At 41.6% G+C, this 15,429-nt stretch overlaps 1 protein-coding gene across 6 annotated transcripts in view; it reads right to left on the reverse strand.

Moving 5' to 3' along the window:
* LOC311036560 (DNA (cytosine-5)-methyltransferase 3A-like) overlaps positions 1-15,429 on the reverse strand; it is a 45,022-nt gene that overhangs the window by 3,648 nt on the left and 25,945 nt on the right. For 4 of the 6 annotated variants that reach the window (XM_084045316.1, XM_084045313.1, XM_084045318.1 and 1 more), the window contains 13 exons: positions 13,288-13,770; positions 12,625-12,783; positions 12,323-12,430; positions 8,561-8,717; positions 7,922-8,068; positions 6,672-6,716; positions 6,222-6,301; positions 5,788-5,900; positions 3,564-3,747; positions 3,237-3,321; positions 2,121-2,266; positions 1,709-1,799; positions 151-299 (listed from right to left, as the gene is read on the reverse strand). In XM_084045316.1, coding sequence (XP_083901442.1) covers positions 151-299; positions 1,709-1,799; positions 2,121-2,266; positions 3,237-3,321; positions 3,564-3,747; positions 5,788-5,900; positions 6,222-6,301; positions 6,672-6,716; positions 7,922-8,068; positions 8,561-8,717; positions 12,323-12,430; positions 12,625-12,783; positions 13,288-13,770 — 1,947 coding nt within the window. The remainder of the gene's footprint in view (positions 1-150; positions 300-1,708; positions 1,800-2,120; positions 2,267-3,236; positions 3,322-3,563; positions 3,748-5,787; positions 5,901-6,221; positions 6,302-6,671; positions 6,717-7,921; positions 8,069-8,560; positions 8,718-12,322; positions 12,431-12,624; positions 12,784-13,287; positions 13,771-15,429) is intronic. The other 2 variants (XM_084045317.1, XM_084045315.1) reach the window with 1 other exon arrangement.

The raw sequence follows: 15,429 nt of genomic DNA on the forward strand, positions 1-15,429 counted from the left end.
GAACTCATAAATATGACAAATTGTAACCACAAGGGGGAGTAAAACAAAACATTGGTCACAGGCATGCATATGAGCACATTATATCAAGGAATGCCCCATCCTATGAACACTGCCAAGGTGATGTTGTTAATGATCAGTAAAGGGGCAGACCTCCAGGAAGCGGGATATGTCTCTCTTGTCACTGACGCCCATGGCCACTACGTTCTCAAAGAGCCAGAAGAAAGGCCTGTCGTCGCCCTCTTTCGGCCTGGCCTCATGTAGCAGCCTGTAGAACTCAAAGAACAGGCGACCGGTGCCCTCTACAGGACAGAGAAACACATTTCACACACTGCATCTTGACCATTAGCCAAATTTCAATTATCTTTTTTTCCATCCTCACATCCCTCAAGGCCATGTTCAGAAGGAAAGGGCACAAACATCACTTTCTTGGTCCGACGCACTGGGAGGCCTACTGGAGCTGAGAGTTTGATGGAATGCTTTAAATACTATGAGAGCCCTGTGGACAAGCGTGTGAATAAACACATCTTTGAAGGATTGCGACTCTTGTAAAAGAATAATTGCTTCAAGAAAATGATTAAGACATCACACATTTTCTGATGCTTACTGATGAGTAAGCTTCTGACTGAGGGGTAAATATGGGCTGTCATAGTAAGACTGTCAATTATTAAAAGCATGCCAGCTAATTCTCATGACAGCCTTTTTTTTTTTTTTATTGCCCAGTCATAAACATACTCTGTACTCTTTAGATACCTCAATAGAATTATATAGCATGCACTTTGAAAAACAAGAGATCAGAAAACAATGTGTGATATGTCTTAACTATTTTCTTGAACCAATTATTTTACAAGAGTCACAATCCTTAAAAGATATTGTTTGCCTCCCAGCTGCATCAATGGTGCATGCCATGGTGTACAATGTTTCCTTTCCTTCTTTATGCTGCATGGCCTTGGTGTCCCTCACTTACGTTGTTTCCTTGTGCCTTAGTCCCTCCCCAGAAGAAGGAGGTGAGGATCACATGCGAGGACTGAGGAATCAATCGGGTGCTTCTTGAGAATGCGAATGCTCCTCACTCTAAGCTAAGTGTCATTTAGAAGCAACGTCAAGTAAATGCCTTTTTAACTGGAATACCAGTATATTGCCGAATACAAATGAACATAATTTGCTGGCATAGGCAGTGGAGAGTCATTCGGTTAAGTATCGTTATGTGACTGTTCCAACGTGTGATGAATTTAACAGGTACAGTATAGTACTTAATGCTCGTGCGAGAGCACGAACAGAAATGAATATCCATCTGCAGGCACAATAAACATGTTTCCATGATTAGAATACAAGCAGATCAAACATTTCGTCAGCTCATTCCTTTTGCAAGTCTGCAAGTGCCGTGGCTTTTGGATCACCTCTCCCGGAGTGTAGCTTACATCATATAGCCGGGGAGACGGTCAGCTGCAGTATCCAATAACTAAAGAGATTTCAATTCTTATGTCACTTCTAGACAAAAAACGCGCGCAAAGGATACACTTGATCCTCGCACAAAGCACCTTGCGAAGTGTCTTCTCTCATCTCTTTCGGGTCCTCGAGATGCAAATTATAACTTGGGTCGCAAACAATTTCCAGGTCACGGCTGCAGGACGGAGGAAGTGAGGAGGCCGAAAAAAGAGAATCGGAATTTGGCAATAGAATATAAGAGTGATGGGTTGTCAAGACTTACCATACAGACCTTTCCTAGCAGGATTCACTATGGAGAGGTCATTGCATGGACTGCCGCCAATAATTAAGTCAAAAGGACCCCATTCTTGTATCTTTAGAGACAGGAGATGAAGAAACAAAGAAAGAGTGATATTTACCACTTAAGCCCTGTTTTATATTTCTGTGTACGATCGATGGTGTCACGCTGCAATAACAGTGCGTTGCGATGTAAAGCGCTTTGAGCTTGTACTGTAGATCTGCTATTTTAACTATTTTTGAAAATTGTTATTTTAAAACATAATGTATGTCATAATCTCAGCTGGGACGGAGGAGACAGGATCTGATTTATTGATATTCGCTTATTCGTTCCTCCTTGATATACATTTTTTCATATGATGGATGGATGGATTTCATATAGACATGTGTAAACTTACATGTTTGCGCGTGACGTTCCTCACATCGCCGACATACATGATGCGACCTTGATGCCGGACGATACCCACAGTGATGGAGTCTTCACACACCTCGGATGCAATGTAGCGCTCCACATGGATACCCAGGTCCTTCAGCACCAGCAGTCCTGTGTGGATCAATATAAGGGTGCAACACTTAATCGAAACAATCAATGTAATCGATAATTTAAGGCATTAAGATAATCGAGTGCAACATAATCGATTAATAATCAATCCCTGTTTTGGACATGTCATTATACATTTCGTTATTATATACATTATATTCATCTTTTTGGAAGGAGGGACGTCACAGAACCCTAAAAAAGACCAAAACATTTGAAAAAGTGAAATTTCACGATATAGGTATAGGCCCTTTAAAGGTCTATATACTGATAGTAATCAATCACTGCTATAGAGTGTTTGCTCAGTAACATGGGCCTCACCATCTCTCCAGCTCTAACAGAAAATATTTTCAGCTCGGAGTACCAATTTTATCCAATCAGAAGAGAGAATCCCAAGACCATTTATCAGCTTTAAATTAATAGTGTTCTAACTACCCGGAGATATAAGTCTAAATATTGTTGATCACCTTATCTGTTGTTTTTATACTGTACTTGATTTCATCCATTCTGATTCGAAAAGGTCTCAAAATCACTTTTAGCACATAAACAAAAACAAACAATGCAGATTCTGACAATGAGTTTAAAAAAACAGGTCCTTGAACATAAATTGTTTCTGGCTATTTCACCTACTGGTGTTATTGAAGTTGCTTGTGTTATACAGATATTGGTGACCTTTTGATTATTGTCGTGTTCCATAATGTCTGTCAAGGGTCAAATAACATCAAAAGATTATCATTTTAATAGACAGCAGCAATAATCTGCCAGAAACAGTACGTTTTCTGTAGGGAGAAAATTGTATGGAAGGGAGCAGTAGGAATAGATTCATGCTGTGCATTTATGTGCCAGTGTCATTATGCATTTAGTAAGAAGTGGGGCAGTTTGATGTAACCTAATACAGGGAGAAGCTGTTGTACAGACAGGGACTTTTTGCAGGGTGTTTTGTTAGAGGACAGAGGGGAATTCCTTCTGGTCTAACCTGTTGCTATGCCATCAAATAGTGATAGGACACGAATGGGTTTCCTCTTCTCCACCATGACTGGGGGGTATAGCTTTGGTGGTGCCTGAAAAATGACACCAAGAAGGGGGAGAGGGGAAAAGAAATCAGACAAAATCAGACAAAGTTGATAAAGGGTACAACTGCATGAAGTAATGATTGGGATTAAAGCCTGATTTATACTTTGTCGTACGATGGGATTGTGCACCGAAAATAGCCAACCTACAAGCTCACTATGCATCACATCGCAACGCGTTGTGAGCTTGTAGATCGGCTGTTCTCGGCATAAGAATAAGGTGCATCACTTACAAAATCCTGGTCATGATTGTTAGCGAAGAAATGCTGGAGACGGCATGGCCAGTCGGTACGGCGCTCCAGTAGACCAAATACACCCTTCTGACCACACATGTAGCAGTTCCAGGGGTCCTCTTTAATAGCTGCAACAGCCGCACCTGGCCCCACCAGGAGATCAACACACTCCACACAGAAACACCTGCCCACAAATGAAGGGCTTTTATTATTATGGTCATGTAAATCAGTGTTTCCAAAACTATTGGCCGGCAACCATTTTTGGGTCGCATACCAATTTTTATGGGTAGAGATTTTTTGAGGGGGCAATTAATTACTAATTTAAAGTATTTCAAAAGATTCTCAAAAATCTAAAAAAAAATGTTTTTTTGTGGAATCCCCCTCCCCAAAAATTCAATCATTAAAAAATATATAATTCTGAAATGTAAAAAAACAACCTAAACAATTCCATGAATTTAAGAAGCTCTAAACGAATCTTGAAAATAGCAGATCTACAAGCTGACACACATCTACTCATCGTGTCACAAAGCAAGACATTAACTGCAACCCCTAACTGGTCCTGAAGCGTAGATTGGTGCCTTGCAATGTTTGCCTCTGCCGATTTAATTGATTAGCACACTGCCGCACTTACATCTCCATCTCCATTTTTTTTAGAACATTGTTTATGAAAACAATCATACAGGCTACAACACAAAATAAAGAAATCTTCATCCAAAGTGTCTGTCGGCACTGTCACTATGACCATGATGTTTCATATATCATCATGTTTATATGCAACTTGAGGAATTATTCATAAGGTCAGTGCCAGCTTGATCGTGTGGTCGGTTATTGCGACCGTAGGTCGCATTTACTATAGAAACCTGCTCCAGGTGTCCGTCCGTCCCTCCGTCACACACGTCCCGTCACACTTTTGCCCTGCTCATATCTCCGCACCCGTTGCCCCGATCCATGCCAGATTTTGCACACACACTCCTTACCTGCCAAACTACACCCTCCAAGGACCCCCGGAGCTCCAGGGACCCCCAGCTGCCTCGGGGACCCCCAAGTGTAAAAATTCAGCACGTCACACTTTTGCCCTGCTCATATCTCCGCACCCCTTGCCCCGATCCATGCCAGATTTTGCACACACACTCCTTACCTGCCAAACTACACCCTCCAAGGACCCCCGGAGCTCCAGGGACCCCCAGCTGCCTCGGGGACCCCCAAGTGTAAAAAATGAGCACATGTGGACAAATTACCAAATGACCACCCCAACGGGGCTGCTCACGGGGCATTCCCGGGGACCACCCACTCCTGGTGCTCCAGAACGGATGCAAAAGTGGTGGCGCCCCCAGTGGAGGACCCCCTGCCACTGCAGCTCACATAAAATGCCGTAACTCGGGCTAGGAGCGTCCGGGAGAGCCGCGGCCGGTACCTATTCGTCCGCCAAGGCAACGCGGACACCCCACCCCTAATTTCTCACATGGCCCTCTTCTAGCGCCACCTTCAGGCCGCTTTTCACAACACATTTTTGCCCACTACTCCTACAGTTTTGCCCCTAAAAACACGCAAATTGCTACACACTACACAGTATGTCTACACTCATGTCATCAACATGCCTGCCACCACATTTCTTAGACCACCAAACAAAACTATACATTGCCCACACAACTAGGAACCAATCGCCGTTACAGCCCTCTTCTGTATACATGTGACCTACGGTCGCTTATCTCCCGATTAGGGAGTCTTACTGGTAGAGGACTAATATATGCAAACTTGCCACAGTAGTAAGAGCAGTTGTGGTTACATAAACGTATCCATGTGCATGCACGGTAGCATGCACAGGCGTCAGATGCGCTCCAGAACTTAACAAGACAGCGGTCTACAAGCTCCACAGACGGCCAGTCAAATAAGAATGTGAATGGGCTCCTTGTAATGGGAGGGACACAGAAAAATGATTGCATTGCATTGCACTTGGACTCGAGTGGTCTCGGTGGGGGAAGAGTCCCGAGTCCCTTGGTCCAAGAAACAAGACCGAGTAAATTAAAATGCTGACTCGAGACCGGACTCAAAACCGAGACCGGATTTGAGTACTATAATCCTAGCCGTCAGTGAATAGGTGAACGTAATACACATTCTTCAAGTGCTTTTGATAGAAGCACTACAGAAATGCAGACTATCTAAACACATAATAGAGTAAGCAGTAACTGTGTTACGTTATGCATTATAATAAACCAGCTCTCACCGGCAACAGTTGCTGTTTCCACACATGAGGACCTCTCGTCCCCCACAGCAGATAGTGCAGTATGACTGGTAGCCATCATCATCGTACTGGTACGCACATTCTAGGAAGCAGTTCTGCAACAGGGAGACGGATTAAAGGCAGCTGGAAATGTGCAGTTGACTTATAAACAATAAACTTTTATTGTCCCTAAATGGAAAAATTGGTTTGCAGGAAGGCATAAAATCCAGTGTACACTGAATATTAGACAAAAGATACAGAAAACAGGATGCATATAATGTGAAAGATTTTTGTAAGGCTTTTTTATGCTCAAAAATGTTTCTACTTCATAGCAGTCACCTTGTATGTACAAGTATGTTTAAGGAACAGTAGCTACAGAAACGTAATCGAACATCCATGACTCTATATCTGCTCAAAGCCACTACACCAGAGCTTACCTTACAACTTTGGCAGATTCCTCCAGCAAACAATGGATGCTCAACAGAAACATTCAGACTTCCACAGGAGATGCAAATGTCTGTGTATAAACAGGACACCGGGGCAATGGGGCATATTAGACAATGCACAAACGTACCACACAACGAAAATCCTCTCACTTCAATACAATTATTTGAACAGATCTCATTAGAAATGTATAATTTAATACAAAAATAGCCGATCTACTGTAGATGGTAGATCTATTTTACAACAAAGTATACATACATTTTTGAGGATTTTAATGACATGCCCAAAATAGGGACGCCAGAAAGTGGTTAACATTAGCACAGCCACACATGCAATGTTCTGTTCATCAACCTCAAGGACAAGTGTAATCTATGAGTTTATCTCCCATGAGAAGCCCTGCGGGCCCACTGGCGGCCAGAACACACAGAGGACACATCACTTACCCTCTATGCTTCGGCACTTCTGTCTGACTTCACAAACAAGCCGCTCTGAAAACACAACAGAAGACAACTGATTGAGGAACGGAGGACAACACTCGCAATTAGTCTTTTTCTCTCAACAGCCCATTTCAGAGGTTGACAGTTTGAAAAGAAACTTCTCACTGCTTATTTTTTTCCCGCTTTTAACCCATTGAGACCTGAAGCCGATTCTACATGTCTCCTAAATCTCAACAGTTTTCTGAAAAACTTATGTTTCTATATCAGTGGTGCTCAATCTTTTTCATGTCAAGGTCCCCCAAAATTATACTTATTTGGCCGTGGACCCCCATCAAAATATTTTGTTCCAGGGACCCCCAGAAGCAGAAGATTTGCACACATTTTCATGATTTTTCAAAAATAGCAGATCTACAAGCTCATAGCGCGGCACTCGGTGCCGCGCTATGAGCTTGTATATCTGCTATTTTTGAATAGCCCAAAGTGTAAAATAATGCTTTTTTAGCTCAAATCTAAAAATGACAAAGTTCCAGGTCTTAATGGGTTAACATATTTGCAAAACGGCCAGCTTAACAACAGATGAAGCTGTTGATAAATCTACTAGATGTAGATGTGACATTTGATTGATTGATTTAATGCTTAATCATTAGTTTGAAAACAGTACAGCAGTACAGTCAAAACATTTTAAAAATAAAACTATGCTAAAAGGACACAAAGGATACAAAGATGAATGACCTGATACAGGGCAGAATTATTTCAAAGTACTCTCATTCAATGAGGGAAAGTCAAAGTTGGAACACGTTCCTATTTCTTCTTCATGTCATCTAATATATCCCAATCTTGGATGACAGTAACCTTCCGGAAAGACTGAAAGATTCATATCATCAGGTCTAAAACCTAGAACAGCTCTACATAGAATCCACTGGGAAAAAAAGTGACTGGGAGAGTACAATTGGGAGGATTCCTTGGTTAAAAGGACTCTATAGAATCTCTGTGAATAAAAACTCAGACTGGGTGGGCCTATGCAGTTAACACAATCAGTCTCCTATTCACCGGAGCAGCTCCAGACATTACACCTGATGACATCACACAAATGAGTGGTGAACCCCTTTAAATCTGCCCAGCTAATGGGCCTCTTGTCCATTTTCTTCCTTGCACTCACTCACTCACTCAGACATACAACTCAGTTGAGTTCTCCCCAAGGGACGGGATATAGGGTTCATGACTGCTGTTTTAGCCCGATTAACAAGGCAGCTTACCTCTTGTCCTTTCGTCAATGATGTCCTTGACCTTGGGCTTCTCTGCTGTGCTTTTGCGAGGCCTTTTGGCTGGAGGGGGCGTGTAAGCTGCGGCCTCCGGCTCCACCCACATCTCTGGGTAAACTTCTTTGTATGGGTTACGCTCCTCTGGTGAAGCAGTAATATTAGACAATTGATAATGTGTTTAACATTTTTAATTCATTAATACTGACTTTCTATCTATATTTCTCCCTTCTTTGTTTCATTCTTCATTTCTCTGTCTGTCTTTCTTTCTTTCTTTCTTTATCTAATTACTTTAATTGTGTTATTACTTTTCCTCCAATGCAATTTATATTTGCAATACTACAATAAAAGTTCAATAGCTTCTAGTTATTTAACACAGTGCATGGGTGATAACACGGCAGGTTTTTGGGACAATGGGACAATTGCTACCAGCAAAGAAGCTAGTTATTTTATTATTATCATATATATCTATTTCCAAATTATTCCAGGCAGCGAGATGTACTCTATGATACTGAGTCACTACCTTTGTGTACAGACCTTGGCCAGAAAGTCACCCCAGTTGACTGTCTTTAACTCAATTTAAAAAATGACTTTAAAATCATCTTAGCTTATATTATCTGGCAGACTTCCTCTTACCCTCTGGTGGCTCTAGCCCCTTGGGTCCAGTGGGCTGGAACCCTGTCATAGCCCATTCAATCATCTGCTTATTCTGCATGTCCACTGATTTGGATGTTTCCGTCTCATCAGTGTCAGGGCAGGCCATGAAGGCTTTGCCTGCCCTGCTGCTTGCCACCTGTGGAAGAATATATACAACATTCAGTTTTGGGGAAAATAAAATAACTAGCCTATCAAATGTTCATCAACTAAATCTGACATATCAAAGAGCCCCATCTGTATATCATCGACCTGCTATTATCCTATCAGCAACTACCATAACATGAGAAAATAACCATAGATTAAATAACTTTAGGAGGAAACAAAACTGATTTCTAACTTTCTGAAATATACTGTAAATTGAAAATGATAACCAGATAAAATTCCAAACAACTAGCCAGTCGCAACATGACCAAAGGTCTTTCCAGATCAGACTACAATATATACTAACATACATAAATTAATTATCAGACAACCATTATTATTTGTCAAATTTATCACATGTGGAAACTGACTGTTGTGTGGTTGCAAGTTGCACTGTAAACACTAGCTAGCTGGTAAACATAACTGCTACTACAAGAAACAAATTGATTGCAAATTTAGGGTGACCATATTCTGAAATCCCAAAAAGAGGACACCTACCGTCCTCATGCACGCGCGCGCAGCGCGCATACATGAGGACCTCCTCCTGTTTTTTGCGCGGTTCTGGGCGGATTGGGTTCGTTTTTGCTCGGTTCTGTGCGGATTGGGTTAGTTTTTTTTTCCAGTTTTTGGTTTCTTTATTTCGGTTTTAGGGTTAAGATTAGGGTTAGGGTAGGGTTGTTATTTAATTCTTATTTTTGCCTGATTTTACCAATTTATTATCAAATAAAAATATTTTTTTTTAAACTTTTTTATCTTTGATTTTCGGGACATTGCTCTGCTTGTGCAGGATTTAATATCAAAATACTATTTTAACATTCATTTTTTATTATTCTAAATGACTTGGGGATGTTATATGGACATTATTCAAAATAACCTCTCTCTCATGTCTATAAGGTAAAAATGTAAAAAATGCCTCAAAACCTGTTATTTAAACAAAAGAAAATAGAGAAGTAGCCTGTTCTTCAATGTTATAGCACATTCTTCAAAATAATGTCTCTTATTGCAAACAGTACATTCTGCTTCAAATTTATCACGACCCAGACGAAAACACGGGTACTTTTTGCGCATTTCGTCTGTGAAGTTGCATTTGCGTTTCGGCATTTTCTCCGCCTCTGTCTGTGTAACTTTTCTCCGTCGGGGATCGAATGACAGGCAGCGCTGAGCGCGATGGATATGCTGTTCAGTGTGTCTGTGTGAGTGTGCGACTAACTGTGTGTGTGTGTGTGTGTGTGTGTGTGTGTGTGTGTGTGTGTGTCTTGTCACGTGTGCCTCGAGCCTGTAAGCAGCATTGTTGCCAAGTCTCGTGAGAGAAATATAAGGAGGACATTCCTCAAAAAAAAAAAGCCAGAAAAAGACGCAATTTTTTGTCAAGAAGTTGCGGTAAATATTCGGACATGGCAACACTAACAATGACAGTTAGCGCTGTCATTGTTGCTAAAATGCGATAGTGCACGCTACCCAAAACCCCAAAACACCGGACATTTGAAGGATTTTATAAACCCCCCCCGGACAGGCCGGACAGCCTCGCAAAAGAGGACATGTCCGGGTAAAAGAGGACGTATGGTCAGACCTATTTCACTGCAGCCATATTGATAGGGAAGAATTATAGGATAAACAAACACAGGTGTCACCAATGATACTAATTAAGGCCAGTGAGCTAACATGAACAATACACCCTGACTTTGTTTACTTGAATGGAAGACAACAGTTAAAAATGCCTATTGTCAAACAACTATATTGGTAGTATGTTTTTCTTTTGTCTTTAGAAAACTCAAACTCAAGGGCCAAGGAGTGACATGGACGATTTTGAGGATTTGGATACATATTATGTAGACCAGTGGCTATATCAACAATAAAGATGAACCTAGCTGTAGTTTACAACCCTCGTAGACGTATTTACGATTCTGACGTCTTCAATCTACGAGAGTTGTAGGGTGCACCCCCCCATGGATTCGAGCACTTTCTGCACTTTACCCCGCTACACTCCAAACATGTACAAATTGAAAATAAAAGGTGCTTACCGCAAAGCCCCAAATGTTAACGACCTCGGCGGGGTAGTAGTGATCCCCGTCGAGGTATATCTTTCAATAAAGAAGTCTTTTAATCCAGTTTGTGTCGGAATCTTCACTGTTCTTCTTTTGTTTTAAATGAGTTTGAACTGCGCATTAGCGATTTGGCGGTCGGGAGGTGTAATTGCGCACTGCTTCTTCTTTTGTTTAAAATTAGTTTGAACTGTGCAACAGCGATTTGGCGGTCGGGAGGTGTATTGATACATTGTGTGTTCAATGCGCAATACACCTCCCGACCGCCAAATCGCTAATGCGCAGTTCAAACTAATTTAAAACAAAAGAAGAACAGTGAAGATTCCGACACAAGCTGGATTAAAAGACTTCTTTATTGAAAGATATACCTCGACGGGGATCACTACTACCCCGCCGAGGTCGTTAACATTTGGGGCTTTGCGGTAAGCACCTTTTATTTTCAATTTGTACATGTTTGGAGTGTAGCGGGGTAAAGTGCAGAAAGTGCTCGAATCCATGGGGGGGTGCACCCTACAACTCTCGTAGATTGAAGACGTCAGAATCGTAAATACGTCTACGAGGGTTGTAAACTACAGCTAAAGATGAACCCATCTTGCAGCAGCAACAGGTGTAGGAGACTGATGACATTGCTGAGTGACTCCATTCAGGACAGAAGGACCAGCGCCGCAGAGATAACATTAATGAGTGAGTCAACGTTTTATATTATGATCTCTGGCTTGCCACAGCCAAGTTTAAAAGGTTTCTGCTGTTGTTCCTCCCTTTGGTGTTGCCTGTTATTCCCTCACCAGGGTAGTTTTGTTTTCATTTTAATACTGTGCGTAGCATATGTCTTGTTGAAATAACAAGTTGGCAACTGGGCCTTTTGGGATCACTTTAATTAAGTGACTTTATGCTTCCACTGGATGAGGCTTCTGCGGGCTAGTGTGAGGGATGTTTTACAACAAATGTGTTGGCTCAGTCGGTCGCCTTAGGACCACAAGGTTCTGGGTTCAAACTCAGGCACTGGCAACTCATGAGTAGCATGGCATGAGCGATACAGTTTGAAACAGAAACTGTAATGTATCCTCCTATAATTCTACAAAGCTGTGCGTCTGAAGCTCTGTGCGTCTGTAGCTCTGTCTGTGCCCAAAATCTGTTCTGCCCGGTTCTCCTCAGTGGCTGGAGCAATTGATCTGCATTTACACACAGCCATTGACCATTACCATGTGCACGGAACACCGAAGCCCGTTTTTTGATTTCCCCTAATGTTCACTGTTCATTAGTGTTTTTGTGTTCGCTGGCTCCCGGGTTGCCAAATCATGTGCGTCAAACAAGCGCCAGTGATGCCAAATCCGTGAAACAAGCGGACCATGACGCGCGTGTGGTGCTCATATCCCCCGACGGATATGGTCTAGTATATATAATGTATATATACACAGTATAATCACACTGAGAGAAGACAAACGAGAAACATATATTGTATAGATGTATTGCCCAGCCCCAGTGTGTGTATGGTATACTATACAAGCTATGCCTTCTTTCTCAGTGAATTTGAAACCGAATATAAACGTATGCTCACCTGTAGTACTTCAAAGATGGCTTTCTTGTATGTCGGCTTCTTGTTATAGGTTGGTTGGTGAAAGGCATTGCAAAAGGAGCTTAAAGGCATGAGTTTCTCTACACAGACCTGTGAGGGAGAGTACAGAGAAATTAAACTTTTATTTATTTGCAAACATGGAAGTACCTTTAAAAAAAAAGATTGTGCAGGTGATGTTATAACATTCCATCTTACAAAAACATAGCCTGATGAAGTGTAGAATTACAAATATAAAAAGAAAAAGAAAATTGAGTGAAAGATGAGAAATATTTTGTCACACTCACCACTGAGAATTTTCGATCCCCATACCACATAACCCATCTGGTTCCCTCAGCAGCTCTACTCCGACCCGTCATGTACCAGGACACGATACAACCAGGCCACCAAGAGAACCCCCGCAGCTTCCCCCAAATCAGCTCTCCAGTGCCAAACCCACGGCCATCCTGCAGCCCGATAATAGACGAAATTTCACATAACCACACCAACCAACCAGTCTAATTTCAAATACATTTCTAAAATGTCGGCTTAGGGTTGCTGACAGGCCATAAACAACAAATGGTACTTTAAATGAACAAATAATTTGTGAAAATTATGAAATAGTCGGTCGGAGATTCAGTGATAGGGGAAGCCTAATCCCCATGTTTGGGTTTACTAAAAACAAAAATGATGGGCTTCAGAGATAATCATAAAACAAAATGAATACTTTCCCTAAACAAGAGTGGCTAACTTTGACATAGCTTAATGCTGTCCTTAACTAAATCCCAAGTGTTTTTTGTAGTTGTTTTTAAACCATAACTCATATGGCTGATTGTTTGAAAAAATATATATTTTATGGCAGTTTATTCTTTGCTTTATTTAGATAGGAGAACATACTGTATATAGATAGGAAACCAAGGGCGGATACAGAGAGAGAGAGAGAGAGACAGGCACCAGAACAGTGTTTTTACCTCATATTCTGCCTCAGTTTCTGCAGATTTGGGGGAGGTCTTCTCTCCCCCTCCAATGGCCACTGGCTCAGGGGTTGTGGCCACAGTAGGGGAGGCAGGGTCAGTGGGCTGCTGCTGCTGCTGATGTTGATGTTGTGGTGGCGATGGTGATGGTTGTGATTGTTGTTGCTGCGGTGGATGGGACTGAGGCTGACGCTGAGGTTGAGACTGAGGATGGGACTGAGGTTGAGACTGAGTTTGCGGGTAAGAATGAGGCTGAGAGTGAGGAAGAGGATGATGATGAGGATGAGAATGAGAATGAGGCTGAGACTGAGGATGAGAATGAGACTTAAGTTGATGCTGAGAGTATGACTGGGGCTGTTTCTGTGGCAGGGGACGCTTGATTACTGAAACCTCCTCTTTCTGGGGCTCTGTTTCCATCTCCTCATGGTCCTCATGGTCTTCCATCACGTTCATCACTGATACCAGTTTTTTTTTGTCTGCCTGAAAAGCAATCCCATGGACAACAGAGGTGTCAGCTGTGGTATGGATTGGAAACTGTGCAGAAAAAAAGGAACAACCCCTGAATTTTCCCTTGTGTTTCTTATATCAAAATCAGAACAGAAATGTACATTCAGAGATACAAAATCAAAATGGTTGCATGCGCTGTTCATACACTGTCAGCTTAGCAGTGATACACAAATAGCATAAATAGTAGAGGCAATTTATTCTTCATTTGTGCAAATGTAGGCCATTCATATAAACCGCCAGACAAATGTATAGCGCAAAGGCTAGCTTTCAAATTATAGAAACATTACTCCATTTACCTTTGAACACACTTACAAAACCTGTTATTTGTATTGATATACCATGTTTTGAGTCATAATACAAGTAGCAATTTAAGATGCCATTTCCCCCATGCTGCATGAACAATTGCCTCAATACTTATCAACAGCACTGACCAACAAAGACAACAGTAACTGATTTCTCTGTGTTTTCAAGGTCTGAAGTCATGACTATGGTTTTGATTTGCATGCACGCAAATATTACAGCGTTAAATGCTACTTGTGTGAAATACCCATCTTTGCTCTAACAATATTTCTGCTGGGACAGCAGGTAAACTTGGAAGTAATTTTCTCTCAGTTTCACAACCCATGAATTCCCTGTTTGGCTTTGTGTGGTAAAAGACTCATTGAAAGGTGTATAGAGAGTGTAAATGGCAGAAGGCATAGAGCAGAAGGGTACAGTCTAGAATGTCAAGCTACTAAAGCCTGAGCAAACACTCCTTTATCTCTGTCAGACTGTGAGACCTATTCATCAGCAGCAATGTATATAGTAACTCTATAGTTATGCAGAGATGGCGGGAAAAACTAAGAAATGGAGAAAGCGAGAGAGGGCGATTGAGGGAGAGAAAGAGAGAGACCTGGGGCAAAGTGAAAACGAAATGGCAAAAAAAAACTCCAACTAAACACTTATTTTTACATTTATTCAGTGGTTAACAAATCTAAACCCCAGTGTTTGTTCGCCTGTCCTGTTGATGTTCGACTTTTTTCATGTCGGTCTGTGTCCGCTAGCCACAGACTGTGAAACTGTATTAAGGATGAATGTTTTCTGTAATGATTTTAGGATTAAGTTTAAAGCCCTTTCTGTTTGTGGGGTAGACAGTGTATGACACAGATCATTGGACCGATTTGAACCCATGATGTCATGAGGTCTGTTCCCGTTTAGTATGCATGCTAACCAGGGCGACTCACAACAATCTCCTGTTTTTACAGTGTGGCTCCTAGGAGCTGAGCCGACTAGAAGAGGGTTTATGTGTCTGTAATGTGTCATAATAATGCATTTTATTTGTAACACACTTGGCATTTTCACAAATCTCAAAGTGCTACAGGGTTTAAAAACAATGTCATAAAAAGATAATCTTGGTAACCGCTGGACCGATCAGCACCCGACTTCTTGTACATGCTGCCACAGGCCAAGGAAGTAAATCCCAGAATACTTCTTGCATGTTTTAATACTTTTCGAAATATTATTTTTTTATCCTGTTTAAGTCAAAGTAGGTCGGATTGGGCTGAAACTCTGCCCAAATATGGAGATGATGACTGATGTCATAGACTGGCCATAGACTCACCGTTATTATTATTACTTGTTTTGGTTTTCTTA

Source organism: Gymnoscopelus microlampas (assembly GCF_963454915.1).
Source record: "Gymnoscopelus microlampas genome assembly, chromosome: 20".
NCBI lineage: Eukaryota > Metazoa > Chordata > Actinopteri > Myctophiformes > Myctophidae > Gymnoscopelus > Gymnoscopelus microlampas.